Source organism: Filicampus tigris, chromosome 9 (assembly GCF_054856515.1).
Source record: "Filicampus tigris isolate MCC_2025a chromosome 9, RoL_Ftig_1.0, whole genome shotgun sequence".
NCBI classification, from domain to species: Eukaryota; Metazoa; Chordata; class Actinopteri; order Syngnathiformes; family Syngnathidae; genus Filicampus; species Filicampus tigris.
In genome coordinates this window covers 23569186-23583160 of record NC_141225.1, presented here as the reverse complement: position 1 = coordinate 23583160, position 13975 = coordinate 23569186, and the positions used below count along the sequence as shown (strand labels likewise).

General features: G+C 45.1%; 3 protein-coding genes across 4 annotated transcripts in view; 1 reads left to right on the top strand and 2 right to left on the bottom strand.

The window, feature by feature from the left end:
- The window catches only part of dnah1 (dynein, axonemal, heavy chain 1), a 36327-nt gene extending 35805 nt beyond the window's left edge, over nucleotides 1-522 (bottom strand). For both annotated transcript variants that reach the window (XM_086040272.1, XM_086040273.1), the window contains exon 1: nucleotides 332-522. The gene's annotated coding sequence lies outside the window, so the exon portion shown is untranslated. The remainder of the gene's footprint in view (nucleotides 1-331) is intronic.
- A 5126-nt stretch (nucleotides 523-5648) lies between these two features.
- On the top strand, nucleotides 5649-11663 carry LOC147142652 (netrin-4). Its single transcript, XM_086040133.1, has 10 exons — nucleotides 5649-6107; nucleotides 6995-7446; nucleotides 7521-7814; nucleotides 8404-8530; nucleotides 8621-8809; nucleotides 9457-9673; nucleotides 9754-9881; nucleotides 10768-10836; nucleotides 10931-11101; nucleotides 11173-11663. The coding sequence occupies exons 1-10, from the start codon at nucleotides 5993-5995 to the stop codon at nucleotides 11307-11309; spliced, it is 1899 nt and encodes a 632-aa protein (XP_085896259.1). The 5' UTR covers nucleotides 5649-5992; the 3' UTR covers nucleotides 11310-11663.
- On the bottom strand, nucleotides 11528-13871 carry chchd4a (coiled-coil-helix-coiled-coil-helix domain containing 4a). The gene is made up of 3 exons (XM_086040137.1): nucleotides 13660-13871; nucleotides 13249-13347; nucleotides 11528-12921 (listed from the first exon to the last, which is right to left on the bottom strand). Exons 1-3 carry the CDS (start codon nucleotides 13679-13681, stop codon nucleotides 12590-12592), a joined length of 453 nt encoding a protein of 150 aa, XP_085896263.1. The 5' UTR covers nucleotides 13682-13871; the 3' UTR covers nucleotides 11528-12589.
- Nucleotides 13872-13975: the final 104 nt, after the last annotated feature.

Sequence of the window (13975 nt, the reverse complement as noted above, 5' to 3'; positions counted from 1 at the left end):
TTGAAGGCATATGTCCAACTGTTCAGTGTTTCAGGACTTTTTACATAACTTGCTGTTCTTAGTCCAATATGCTCAACTTTTTGTGAGTAGTGTACATTTATTATTGTGTTTGTTTGAAGGTATGTAGTAGGCTACAAAGAGATTTATTCACATAATTTCCAAACGATTACGACCATTATTGTATTGCTGGTTCTATCTTCGAAGCTAAGTGGCCGGAATATGTTAGCTGACCCAGTTAGCGCCTTTACAAAAACGACTTCATGACTTCGCTAAAGTGTAACGCTGTCAACGCCATAATTAAGTGACATACTGTACTTTATTTTGGTGTTACCTTAGAGTAACTCGGGGCGGGTTGCTGACGTTCACTGCTTATGTTGACGCAGGTGGCTCAGTGAGGTAAAGTCTGCATGCAGCCGGCACAAAGTAAAGACGCCAAAATAGCACAAAATGCACGCTCATCACTCTTCATTGGGCTTTTTGCAGGTGCCTGGTTGTTTGGTCACCCAAACGGAGGTCCCGGAGTTTGTTTTAAAATCTTCCTGACTGCCGATGCAGTCACCGATGACGTCGTGGTTTGTAAACGCGTTTTGTCATAGTTAACGTCGCGCCACACGTCATTCAAGCCACAATATTGAACGTTCATGTGAGACGAACCCGTTGGGTGATTAGATACGAACTACTTCTGCAGAATTAGATACTACAATGTTATTGCGGAATTCAGGGAGATTTTATGAATTTTCAAATAATCCATGCACAAGATAACATGCATTTGTTTGCATGGAAAATAAATAGAACAATAATAATCTTGTAAAATAACTGGTCTGTTTTTCCAAAAATGTTGGTGCCTATGCGGTCTTACAATGCTGAAATAACCCACATCTGCTCAAACCACTTGAAACAATTCTCAGTAAGTGCTACACAATTGCAGCCATCTGTGAGGGTGCCAATAAAAACGGAACATTACACCGTTTGAAGCTATCGGTGCAGGTGTACCTAATAGTAGTCAGTACGTTTCATTTTCAATATTTAAGTTTTCCGCCGCTCTGCATCACATTTTTGATAACGGCATTCTTAACAGGAAAAAAATTGGCCTACAGCCAAATGTAAAATACTGTCACATTGTCAGAATATTTGGCCACATGGGGAATGTACAACAAACCTGCAGTGACAATGGCCGGTTCTCTCTCGGGAGAAAAGCAAACAGGGACGTGGCGTTTTTAAAAAATTGGACGTCCTCCACACCTTTGAAGACAGTGCGAGCGAGTGTACGTGTAGATGGCCCTCATCTTAACACCGCCTGCGATGAAACATCTCACTTGACTATACGCTCACTCAACTTCAGAAATCTCAGTTTGCCAATAATGCCTTGTGATAAACTCGCACGCGACAACGGTTGTCGTGGAGATGGAATCACGTGACGTGACGCCCTGCAAGGCTGCAGGTCGTAAATGCACCACACGAGGAGGACAGAAGCAAAGAGAAAAAGCTCTCCACAAGCCTGATGTTAGCCTACGCTTTAGTTGCAGGTGTGTAGCTAGACTTTTTTTTATTTTTATAGTGAGGTGGTGACAGCTTTCACTGAGGGAGCACACATGGATTGGTGTATCAAGGCCTTTGGGTCGAGTTAACACTTCCTAATGGAGCTCCAAATGTACCAGTTCAGTCTTGCGCCCGCCATGTCTTTTTTTTTCTTTCAAATATTATTGAATCAAACGCATGGGAAAGTCAATGATTACCAAACGGGAGGTGTTCCGCTTCACTTTGGCGCCGACAAAAGGCCTGAAGTGACCTTGTCCTCGACGATAAGGTTCTCGAGCAAAATGACGAGGTCTTTAAATAACAAAGCCCAAATACAATGGCTGACTTGGTTGGGATGTCATGGATAGTGAAATTCTGTTCCTGTGGGGTGATTCTCAAAATAATGATCTCATCTATAACGAGGAAGCCCAAACCAGGAGGAATCTTTCCGAATGATACAAAAAAAAATGAAAGCCACATCTTATATTGACATTATCGCAACCAAAAGCCATCAAAGCCGAGAGCATCCTGACAACGCAGTTTGCTAACACGACTAATGGCGTCAACACCGATAAGTCAGCGTGGCCTTCCAAACAAGCCACACAAGAAGCGCACGTCTCTGATGAGGCGCTTGGCCTTCAAACCTTCGCTTGGCAGCGCCGCAGCTATCTTCGGAGCCGCGAGCCGCTACCGTGACAATGACGCTGCCCGATTGCACAAACGTGGCTTGCAGCCTTGTAAGCGGACCTGAATCGAAACCAAACGGCTTCATTACTGCTTTGATCAGCCCGGTAGTCATTTTAACAAGAGAAGAAAGCAACTGCAGAGCTGGATCCACATCAAGCCTTTGATCCAAATGTCTTATTCATTCCAAATGTACAATATATCCCCTCAGTCTCAACCCTCCAGCCATCTCCCGCTTTTCACTACCGTGACGTGGTGAAGGTGATTCCTTGACTTTTCCATTGTTGACATAAAGTCGAGCTCCTTACAAGGACCAGATGTTGGCAAACGGGATCAAAAAAAAGCCATTTCCCACTTACTGTCAGGCCGTTCGGAAAGCTTTGAGCACGTATTTAGACTTCCCCGACGGGAACCCAAAGCTGTGGGCACGCCCTCAAAGTGCGATCAAACGCCCGCGCTGGCGCTGGCAGTCAAATATACAATCACCAGCGAAGCCTCGTAAAACTCTTTGCGATATTTCAAACACACCAAGAGCAGATGTGAATATTTGACCTAATCCGCAGCAAATCTGCTCATAATTTCATTGAGGTCATTTCAATTGGATGTAAATTCAGCAAACGCCAAAGCACAGCAGCCACTTACGCTTGCCGTTGCGCCCGTTCTGAGCATGGTCAGTGTCACCGGTGTGTGTCACGTAAAAAGATGAAAGGTTGGCCTCAAAGCGCGCCGAAATAACGTCAATGCGCTGCGTCCGATTGAGATTTTGGATGGTTTGAGCGGTGACCCTGTTCTTTGCCTCGACATTGAAGTCGGCGTGGTGAGTTGGCTGGATCGCAGATGGACCCTTTGCAAGTCCATTAAAGACACCGGTAATGAGTTCACAAGGACCTTAAATCAGTACCATGTCCAGATGAGGGGCACACTTAAACCACAACAAGTGGTCCAGGACTTCAAACAACTACATTTGCGTTTTCCTCTCATTTGCTCCATTTCAGTGGGAAACATTTAAGGAAGAAGCACAAATCGTACACGAAAACCTTCAGCCTACGTTTTGGTGGGACTGCGCGAGCTCGTTTCTAGAAAAGATCTTAAAGAGTCAGACGTGGACAAATTCTGAATTCCATTTACAGTCTCTTATTACATTGGTTCGAATTGAAGTCTGATCAAGTGAATAATTGACCAATTTAACATTTCTGGCATTATTCCTCATTAAGAAAAATGGCAATGATGTCCACATCGCATCCGACACAAATGTGAAGGTTTATGACTATAACAGAACCCGCACATTCATGCATACGCTCGTTATTGGTTTGGCAGTGTGCCTCTGCACGTTATCGGGGCCTTCATTTTGTCATCTGGCTTCTATCACTTCCTGGCTTTTATTTAAGTAGCTGCATACACACACACACACACACGACTACAACTATCTTAACGATCAGAAAAGAGCTGATTTGGGCTGTTAAGACTGGTTTCCACATCTAATGAACAATTCACCTTTCATCAATTCTTCTGAAAATGATATTTTTGGTACTTGTTTGTGGAATAAGAGTTAATCCGCCCGTTTTTAGCCATCTCCGAGGGCGGCCATTTTGTCACTTCCGTCGACTGAAAATGACATCACAACTGCTCACAACGACCAATCACGGCTGACCTGTTTTCTGAATCTGAGAAAACATGAGCTGACATGTGGGAAGCAAGCGTCAGGAGCAGACACGGAAGAAGTTGAGATGTGTGAATTTACTTTTGTGTTCTTGAACACGCATGTATGAGCACACGGAACAAACACTGAGGCTGATAGGGAGTCAACTTTGGTCATCTGAGCCGACCGAGCTCACTAATGCCTGAACACCATCGAGCTCTGCAAACGAGAGGAAGAGGAGCAATTAGAGGAGGCAGTCGTCTGGTATTCGACCCCTCACAGCTGCCAGTTGTGATGATCATATGTCCTGAACCTTGAAAGAAACTATTTGCTTAAAAAAAAAAAAAAACAACAACAAAAAAAACGCTGTCACACTGCCTTACTGTAACCCCGTTTTAGGACTTAATTGTTTTGGGGCGAGGCTGGTATTACAACATCACACAAAATTACACTTCATGAGCCAATTAAGAATTTTTATGTGTGTGTTTTTGTTTATTTTTGGTGCTAAAAAGCGCATTTTACATGCAAATGATTTCCACGTGGCATTGCCGCTTTTTGAAGTGAATTTATGGCCCACTTTCCTACCCGACTGCCAACCTTAACCTCAAACCTCAATCACTATTTGCACATAATGCCCCGAAAGCTTTCTGGAACAAAAGGAGGCTTTTATCTCGATAAATAATTGCGAGTCAGCGTGGGGGCGGGGGGGATGTGTGAAAGGGTTTGCAGAAACGTACCATGGTGAAGTGGTGGTTAGCATGTCTGTCTCACAATCTTCGGGTTCGGGTTCAAATCTCAGCTCTGTTGTCCCCATCGGGGATCGGTGTAATCAGGTGCCCTGTGATTGGCTGGCGACTAGTCCAGTGCGTCGGCCACCTCTCACTCAGTCAACAGCGGTTAGGCTCCAGCTCACTCTTGACTGCAATGAAGATGAGCGCTATAGAAAATGGATGGCTGAATTGATAGGGGAAATACACTAATGGGGGAAATTTAAGTGAAATGACATAAGATGCTGCTGTGGTCGTGGTGGGGAAGTCCTGCGACGCAAATTTCAGCATCGTGTGGAGGTCAGGGTGAGCGCCTCTGGGTCACCAGGCCCAATCTGGGCTATCTGGTGTTGAATTTGAAGTCTGAAATATTTCAGGATACAACTACTCTTTCATTCAGGCTACAAAAAAAAAGCTTGTAATATCTGTCAAAATTGTTGCTATTACTGCACAGATTTTCTGCCAAAATGAACGGGACACAGCTATTTAGCAAAAAACATGACGATAGAAAGGTTTGCGCCGCTTTAGTGGGCAGGATCTGACCCTCCAGCCTTGAGTTTGACCCACATGGTCTAAAGCCATGCATGCAGTTCTGTCTGACCATGTTTTTTTAATTTTTTTTATTTTTTTTGTATTCGGGTGGAAATATGCTTGGCTTAGGTTTCATTAACAGATTTTTTAAGGGCTATTATTGGCCTATAGCATTTGTTTTTGGTCAGTTTGCAAACATGAAGATGACAGCCCCATCGCTCTTCATTGTCAGTGACCGGATGAATTTATTAGTCAGGCATTGCGATAATTGTGATTTCTCAGTCCGCGGTTCAACTGCACTGCAGTCTTTTTTTTTTTTTCATCCTCGACTCAGGTTTCGTCCCACCAGGCTTCAAAGGGACGCGTAATTTGGAGTTAGTGCAGATCGAAAACAAGAGAAACAGCTGTGCTCGTTACATGGGGAAATAACTGCTCCTAGTGGCAGGCAGGAGTAATGCAGAGCGGAATAGAAAGGCGTCGACATCTTTCTTCTTCCCAGGGCGCGCGCATGTGTGGGGAGAGCTTTGTAGTGGGTGGCTTGCGTGGATAAATAGAGCGTCCACGCCACTCCGGTGCAGCTTTGAACCTGACCGAAGGAGAAAACCGTTGTCTGCCTCTCTACTACTACACGTGGAAGGATTCATGACTGGACCACATTGAACTATAGCGCTTAATGCTCATGTGGAACTTCAGGATTATCACTGCAATCTAATTTTAAAAAAATATATCGATGCCTCAGGATTTTTTTTCCCTCATCAGATTCAAAACAGACGTTGGACTACTTCCACGTTAAGATGCGTTTGTCCGTTCATCATGATATCGGTAGTCCCTTCTCGTCCAGGACTGACGCGGCATGAAGGTTGGAAACAAAGTGCAAAGACGTGCAAGAGCGTTTAGAATGTTTGGGAAAGGCGAACATCTGCTGCTGCTCATTTGGATGTTTGCGGTCTTGGCGCGCAGTGGAGCAGGTGAGCCGCTTCGTTGACGAGTGGCGCAGTTTTAATATTATAAGTGTAATATTAAAAGGCAGGAGTGAGTCATCATTTAGTAAGAGTTTCTCCTGTTCGATGTATTTTATTGAATTTAAATCATGTTTAATGTTGACAGTTAATTGCTCGAGATGATGTCATTTTTAAACACTCAATCAGTATTACAGAATGTGGAAAATATCATGTCAACGGGATTGAGTTCTCTGAACTGTGTTGACATGAACGAAACTCTTTGGTTTAACAAGTAATAATTGACTGAGAGGAAGAGAAAAAGTAGCCTGTCAGTTAGACCTCATTTGGATCGTGTGGAACTCAAGTTAGGGCTGCTCGATTTGAAATCACGATTGTTCAAACGATTATTTATTTTTGGGTACAAAAAAGAAAATGTTTAAATGTAAAAAATATAAAGACAAATAAATGTCTTTGAAACACGTATAAGTTCCTTTTGGACCAAACAAAATTCATAAAATGTATATATATATATATATTTTTTTTTTTTAAAGCTGCAAATGTATTAATTCAAGTATGATTTCCTCGTGTAAACAATCTTAAACTAAACTCAAGTAAATCCGAAGACAATTTTTTTTTCGGGGTGACGGGGCTTTTTCTTCACTGACAATAGGTTGGGAGGGGAAAGGAGGGGTTCTTCAGTTACTGATACATTTCGTCTATTCTTATACACCTGGTAAAGGTAATAGTGGTTATGAAAGGTAACCTGAGTGTCCATTTGGAGAAAAGTAGGGATTGCGCGCGTAACATGAACTAAGACAAATTAATTGAACAGAGCTATTGTATCCTAGTTTGCCTTGTTCTAAAATGTAATCATAAAGCGTCGCAAAACCACACCGACGGTACTTCTGCTTCAGTTTCCAGACGTGCAGAGCATGCCTGCAGTCCGCCCGTTCGGAACCTGGCGACAGGCCGAGCTCTCGTCACCCTCTCGGGGAGCTGCGCGAACGCCTCCCATGACCAAAGGCCACGTCCCCACCCACCAAGCCATATGAGCGATGATCCTTTCTTGCATCCAAATACCTGGTGGGAATCAAGCGCGGAAGCCACCGTGCAGGAGATGCGGGACGAGATCCGTCTGGACCTGGAAACGCACTTCTGTCTGTCCCACGTGGTTTTGTTGTTCCGGTCGCCGCGGCCCGCCGCCATGGCCGTTGAGCGATCGACAGACTTTGGCAAGTCCTGGGATGTCCTTAAGGTCTTTGCACACAACTGTAGCATGGAGTTTGGTTTGCCCGATGATTTTAATCAGCCTGGCTCTTTGTGTACATCCCGTTACAGCAGCGCAGCACCCTGCAGTGGTGGGGAGGTAAGACACGTCACGATCGGCTCTTTCGGCACTTTTTGCGGTCACATTCCGGCTCACGCCCTCTCTCTTCCAAGGTGATATTACGGATGCTCGAGCCCAGGGATGCAAAACCACTGGACCCCTACAGTCCCGAGGCGCTTGCGCGCCTGGCCCTCACCAATCTGCGTATCAGACTGTTGAAGGCTCAGATTTGTCCTCCCGTTCAGCAGCAGACGGCAAAGGAGCAAACACGGCCGACACCCGCTTCAGTGGCAGAACCTTTCGCCGTTTATAATCTACTGGCACAAGGGACGTGCCTGTGCCACGGACACGCCGAGCGTTGCGTGGCACGTCACAGCGGTCAAAACGCGCAAGCGGATGGTAATGTGGTGAGTTTTGGCTTTTTTTTTTTAACTATAAGACAGAGAAACCATTGTTAAATAAACATGCCATTACCCAAGATGTGAACTGCAATAAAATGTCATCGCTGAAGAAAAAAACCCACTATTAGCTAAACGAACTCAAAAACTTCCTGACAGCGTCAATCAAATCTTTGCATTATTACCGTTATAAAAAGTCAAACAATTGCTAGAACTCATGTAAAGGTGTATTTCCAAAGGTGGGCATTTTAGTACATTTTACTGGTCTGTCATTAATTCATATTCCACAAACGTAATATTAATCAGAATGTCGTTGTTGGACCAATCGGCCTGCAGGGAACATTTTATTGTAAAGAAAATTTTGGATTTGACTTCCTGTTTAAATCCATCACTGACGGACGGATACAGTTAGTGACGATTACGCTAACGGATGAAAACCCACCTCCGTCAGTGCTTAATCCGTCAATTTTTTTAAAAGTGTCCCGTCATTCGTCAGCAAAACTGCCGTCCGACTGACGGAACGCCCCACCTCTTGTGTTCCTAAGACCGTGGTATTTGCGACCCGCTTATACTGAACCGCTCTCGACGTGCCTTGCAGGTGTCTGGTGGCTGCCTGTGTACTCACCACACAACCGGCTCACACTGTGAGAAGTGCGCGCCGCTCTACAACGACCGCCCCTGGAGGCCCGCCAACGGGAGCAGCGGCGACGCAAATCAATGCCGGAGTAAGCGACCGCCAACATTCTCGAAAGTCATGCGGCAACTACGACTAGCAAGTCCCTCAAACAGCGTCTGATGTGTTGAACCGACGTCAGAGTGCGAGTGTCACCGGCACGCCGTCAGCTGCCACTTCTCCCGGCGAGCGTGGCTCGCCGCCGGCGGCCTGAGCGGCGGGGTCTGCGATAGCTGCGGACACAACACCTTCGGCCGCAGGTGCCAGCGCTGCCGTCCAGGCTACCGCCGTCACCCGAACCTTCCCATCGACTCGCCTCACACTTGCCAGCGTAAGCGGCTCCAAATGAGTCATCATCGTCGCGTGCGGCGGCAGAACTTCTGCGAGGGGAAAATACTACCGATTTTCATTTTTCAGGGCCGATGCCGATACCGATTATTAGTAGTCAAGGAGGCTGATAACTGATATGTGGAGCCGATATTCATTTTCAGTAAAAAGGAAAATATTGGCAACAAAATCTAAAGAAGAATTTACTCTTAATTTTGTTGGAACGTCTTTAAGCTTGTTTATTGAATAATGTTTCAGGTTTGCATAATGTTGACTTTTTGAAAATCATTCTCAGAAATTTTCGACAGTATACATCTCTGTATAAAAAGTTCAGCGAGCACCCAGGGTTGTAAGCACGTCTTAAAAAGGATAAATGAAAACTTAAACAATAGCTCCATGTGGTTTTCTATAGTCAAGGAAAATTGTAAAATTTCAAAATGACGGAAATGGTAAACTTTCATCTATCTTTGTATTGATTTCCACAATTTTAAATTGATTTATTAATCAGCCGGCAGAGTTTTAAAGAAGGCCGACGCCAATATTCGCCAAAAAGCCAAATATCGGTGCCGATAATTGGCCCGGGCGATAATCGGTCCGTCCTTAGAAAATACCACAAATGCGCCCGAGCGGAAATGTGTCTTTGTCTTTCAGGATGCCGGTGTGACCCCCAAGGCTCGTTGTCTCCACAAGCAGGAGCTGAGGAGACTTGGTGCCACCCTCGGAGTGGGCGGTGCCAATGTAAAACCGGCGTTGGGGGCACAAGCTGCACTCACTGTATGCCCGGCTATTGGGGCTTCGGAGCTGGAGGGTGCAAAGCCTGCGCATGCCCCGACAGTTGTAATCCCATTACTGGGGAGTGTCCGGACAGGTGAGCCGTTATACTTTGTTTGGACAATCACCAAAAGATCCGTTTCAAATTAATGTTGACTCCCCGTTTGGCTCTTGCAGCCGTTCCAATAATCAGCTGTTGAACGTACCCGTGGGTGGGAAAATCCCTGCTTTGGATTCTCGGTTGTTGGTGGACGAAGAGGCACAGTGGCCAAAAGAGCAAGCCGTCTCTGCGCTGCACTCCTCAGGTGTGTTCACATGTACGCCATCAAAAGTTTTGGGGTCATACGCCAAAGCCATGCACAGCCATCGTGAGCCTACAAAACGCCTTGGTGTGTCGTAGTGTCAAGTTTTTCAAATTCATTCACATAATCCAAGGTTATTGTACGGCCAACAGAAGCTGATGAAATAACTATAAATGTGAAGAAAAAAAATCTGTTAATCGAATAACATAAAAACAAGAGTGCTTAAAATTTTTTAAAAAAGATAACATGAACTATATTTTACATTTCGCGACCACTCTAAGCTAACTATAATTGCAGTAAAAATGTCCTTTGTTTTCATCTGTCAATTAATTGCATTCCTGAGCTTTTGGGGTTTGTTTTCAATGTATTTATTCCGGTGTAAATGTATGGAAAGAAGAAAGATCGAACAATCGTTTGGGAATTGTAGTTTACTTTATTACACAATACTTAAATTTTTTTTTATTTTTATCTTGTGCTCCACAAATAGGCCATATATTGTACACACACACGCGCGCGTATATATTTAAAAAAAACTAATAAAACCTAAACTAAAACCAAGCATTTAAAAAAAATAAATAAATAAGCCCACTCTAAAAACAAATTCAAATGAACTGAATTTCTTTGAGTAAAAATGAAGAAAGAAAAGAGCCTATCTGCCAGTAAACATTCCCTGTGTCCTATCATAGGAAAGATATGTTCCACGCACGAACAGCAAGAACATGTAAAGTGAAGAAACTCGAGCAGAGATTTGAGCCCCTGAACTCAGAACCTCTAAATAAAGCCCGGTCAGGCTTATCCATTCCAAAGTGTACCATAGTCAGCCCAACTGCACTTAACTGCGCTAGTCAAAATGTTGCTATAGCGACCAAGTGTTTGTGTGCGCACACAGGAAAGTGCAGCTGTAAGGAGAAAAAGCTAAGAAGTGTGTCGGACCTCTGCAAGATTAAACACGACTATGGTAAGAAGCGCTTTGTGTTGCGCAACGCCTGCGTGCCTGAATTGCGACCAATGTCATCAGAGTGCGTACCGTGCATCGGTGTCGACCCCGACAGTGATGAAGGCGAGCGTGGTGTCGGCTCACGACAAGGGCAGCCATGCTGAAGTGCGGGTCAAAGTGCGCAAGGTCCTACGATCCGGTTTGGTGGCACTGAGCTCGGGGACCACCAGCGTCTTCCCCGTGTCCTGGACCAGCCGCGGATGCACCTGTCCCATTCTAAACCCAGGCAAATGCGTGCATTTAGAGCGCGTCGTCGTCTTCGCCGGCACAAGTTAGAAGAACGTGTTTTGTCCGCAGGAACGGAGTACCTGCTGGCAGGCCCAGAAGAATCGGCCACAGGCCGCTTGCTGGTCACGATGCAGAGCGCCGTGCTGCCCTGGACCTCCAGATTGGGTCTGCTGGTTTCGCAGGGCCTAAGAAGTGGATGCCCCTGATGGACAGTCTCCAAAGTGGTCGAAAACAACAACTTTTAGTCGTTTCAGAAAAGACCGCAAACGATTGGAGACACGCTGTCGACGTTTGGTGAAATAAAAACATGACATTGATATTTCTGCGGCGGCACAAGGCACACTTTCCCGTCGATAGTTTTGTTGCCGAGTAAGGGAAGAGGAGCAAATTGCCTTTATGGATAAATGCAGAAAACAAGTCAGAATTCTTCCACCAACCACCATTTTATTCTGAACAATTGATGTCAATTTGAGTCACAGTTGTTGTTCAACGCACAGCAGATACAGAAGGCGACCCTGAATGTTTACATGTACGGATTTCAATAAATTCTCCCTTTGTTTTGACAACACCTGACAAAAACTTAAAAGAAGAAAAGCCGGTTTGCATGCAATCACAGTGCTTCGGATTTTTTGTGTTTAAAGTCTAAGAGGATGTTCCGTGGGCAGACCAAAAAGAAAAAAGAAAAAAAAATCAAGTTTGGTTCGAAAGATATTGTAAACATCGTACAAAAAAAAAAAAACAACTCCAAAGATGCCAATAATGGGAACCAGAACTAAGGTACACTTAGCACTTGCGTGCAGGCACACTGCAAACTGTTTTGCGCTATTTCTTTTGTATGGGAAAGAAAAGCAACAAATGGTTTTAGTTTAACATTTTCACGAAATCTTTCAGCTGGTGGCCTGGCAGCTACACAGCCAGGGAGATCGCTTTCAATGATCAGGTCCGACGTGACCCAGCACAAAACACGAAGGGATGTGATTGGAAAGATCAATTTAAAACATTTAGATGCTTTTGCTTACTTTGCATGAAGCGGAAAACACTTTCATGTTTGACAAATACGAGTTTTTTATTGTCTATAAATGGCATGTAAGGCAGTACAGAACCATGGTTGGTCTTAGCGCTGTGGTGTTAGCATGGTTTGTGTTTTAATGCACAGGTTGGTAGAAAAAGAATAGTAATCAAGCTCATTTGGAAAGTTTGGGAATGGAAAGGCTCCTGACATTTTTTTTTTTTTTTCCTGATGAGAACATGGGAGGTTTGTTTGTTTATTTTGAACCATTGACCAGGGTCCACGGCAGCTTCTAGGAATGGTTGTGCATAATTACCACCACAATACCAGATGTTTCTGCTTAAAGTCATCTTTTGGCGCTGCCCATGAAGTCCACCACAATACAGGCAGGCCTTCTTTAGGCATCAATTTATGCACCCAAATGCCGCGCAGTGCTTTCACACAGAGACTGAAAAGCCTGTGGATTGACTTTGAATTTTAGCTGTCAGTCTGTCTGTCTGTCGGTGAGCTTGCTGGAACAGAGTCTGTCTGGGGCGGAAAGGGAGGGTCCTCGTTTGAGTCGGAAGCAGAGTTCGCCTCGGGCTGATTGGAGCTTTCTTTGTCTTCTTCCTGAGGATACAGCTCGGGGTACCTCTGCATGCACTCCTGCATGTTACGGAAGTGGTCGATGCACTCGGAGCCCTTCACCTCCTCCTTACTGTAGTGGAAGCACGAGAAGGCCTCTTTGAACTGAGCGCCACAAGGTCCGCTGGCCATGCCACCCAGGCACGGGCAGTTCCAGTTGATGTCGCCATTGGGCAGGATGAGACCTACAGACGCACAAAAGCAAACAGCAGCATTTTAGGCGGGTTGAGCGGCCGGTGGTGTGACGTGAAGGTTACCCTTCGGGTTGTTTCGTGTGTTCCATCAGTGTACGTAGTCAGATTGTATGTCAAACTTGAACTGTACATGTGCTTATGCGGATGTCAATGGCAATCAGATAACAGAACAGTGTTCCATGAAACGAAACCACCAATCGCCGACTACACTGTTTATGCAAATAAAGAGACATGTACACACACACACAGGACACGGCCCAGACGCGGCGCGTTTTCTAACAGAAAACCTAAGCGCTCTGTACATATTAAATTACGAACCTTGCTCCTCATACGGATCGTGCGGATCGTCTGCAATCAGCTCGGCGTTGCTCGGGGCCTCATGGTCCTCCTTGGTCACAAAGATAATGCGATCTTTACCTGGAAACACAACGTCAAAATAAATAACCCAGTTAAAACTACTAGCACTTCTGTCACTACTAACTGAATGCAGATCATTGTTTTAAGAACTGGAAATAGCATGGCAGCACATATGTCAAATGAGAGCAGGCGTGTGAGCATCAAACCGACACCATAGTGTAAATCCAGCCACGTAACTAGTGAGAGGCTTAGCCCAGTCAATCGGTAAGTCAGTGAGTGAGTAGTAGCAGTAGAAAGTTAGCTTAGCCTTGCAGCAGCACGGTGACATTGCAGACACGCGCTGAAATGAATGAACGCGGTCTACGTTTTTACCTTCTTGCCTGCAGTAAGACATGTCTGCCACTCTTTGCGCCCGTCCACCCTCGTCCGCCGAGGTGAAAGATAGCCAGCCCGAGAGAAAAGACTCAACAAAGGAGATGATTTCATCTGACAATCGGGTCTGTTTGATAGTCTGCGCCGCTGCCACAGCGCTCAACTTCTTGACCTATCCTCCCCATACAGCGGCGCAGAGTGATGACGTCAGCGCCTGCTTGTCTACACACATTTATTCACGCTATCACGACTGAATTAATAACTTGATTACTAACCTGTTACTTGCAGTCCTTTTATTTTACTGCATTTGTGACGG

Bases quoted from the DNA above. Each gene is read 5' to 3' on its own strand.
- LOC147142652 (XM_086040133.1), top strand. From the start codon at position 5,993: ATGAAGGTTGGAAACAAAGTGCAAAGACGTGCAAGAGCGTTTAGAATG. The intron at 9,882-10,767 runs GTGTGTTCACAT...GTGCGCACACAG, and splicing joins CTCTGCGCTGCACTCCTCAG to GAAAGTGCAGCTGTAAGGAG. The intron at 11,102-11,172 runs GCAAATGCGTGC...TTTTGTCCGCAG, and splicing joins CTGTCCCATTCTAAACCCAG to GAACGGAGTACCTGCTGGCA.
- chchd4a (XM_086040137.1), bottom strand. From the start codon at position 13,681: ATGTCTTACTGCAGGCAAGAAG. The intron at 13,348-13,659 runs GTAAAAACGTAG...TTGTGTTTCCAG, and splicing joins GTCTTACTGCAGGCAAGAAG to GTAAAGATCGCATTATCTTT. The intron at 12,922-13,248 runs GTTCGTAATTTA...GTGCGTCTGTAG, and splicing joins CGATCCGTATGAGGAGCAAG to GTCTCATCCTGCCCAATGGC.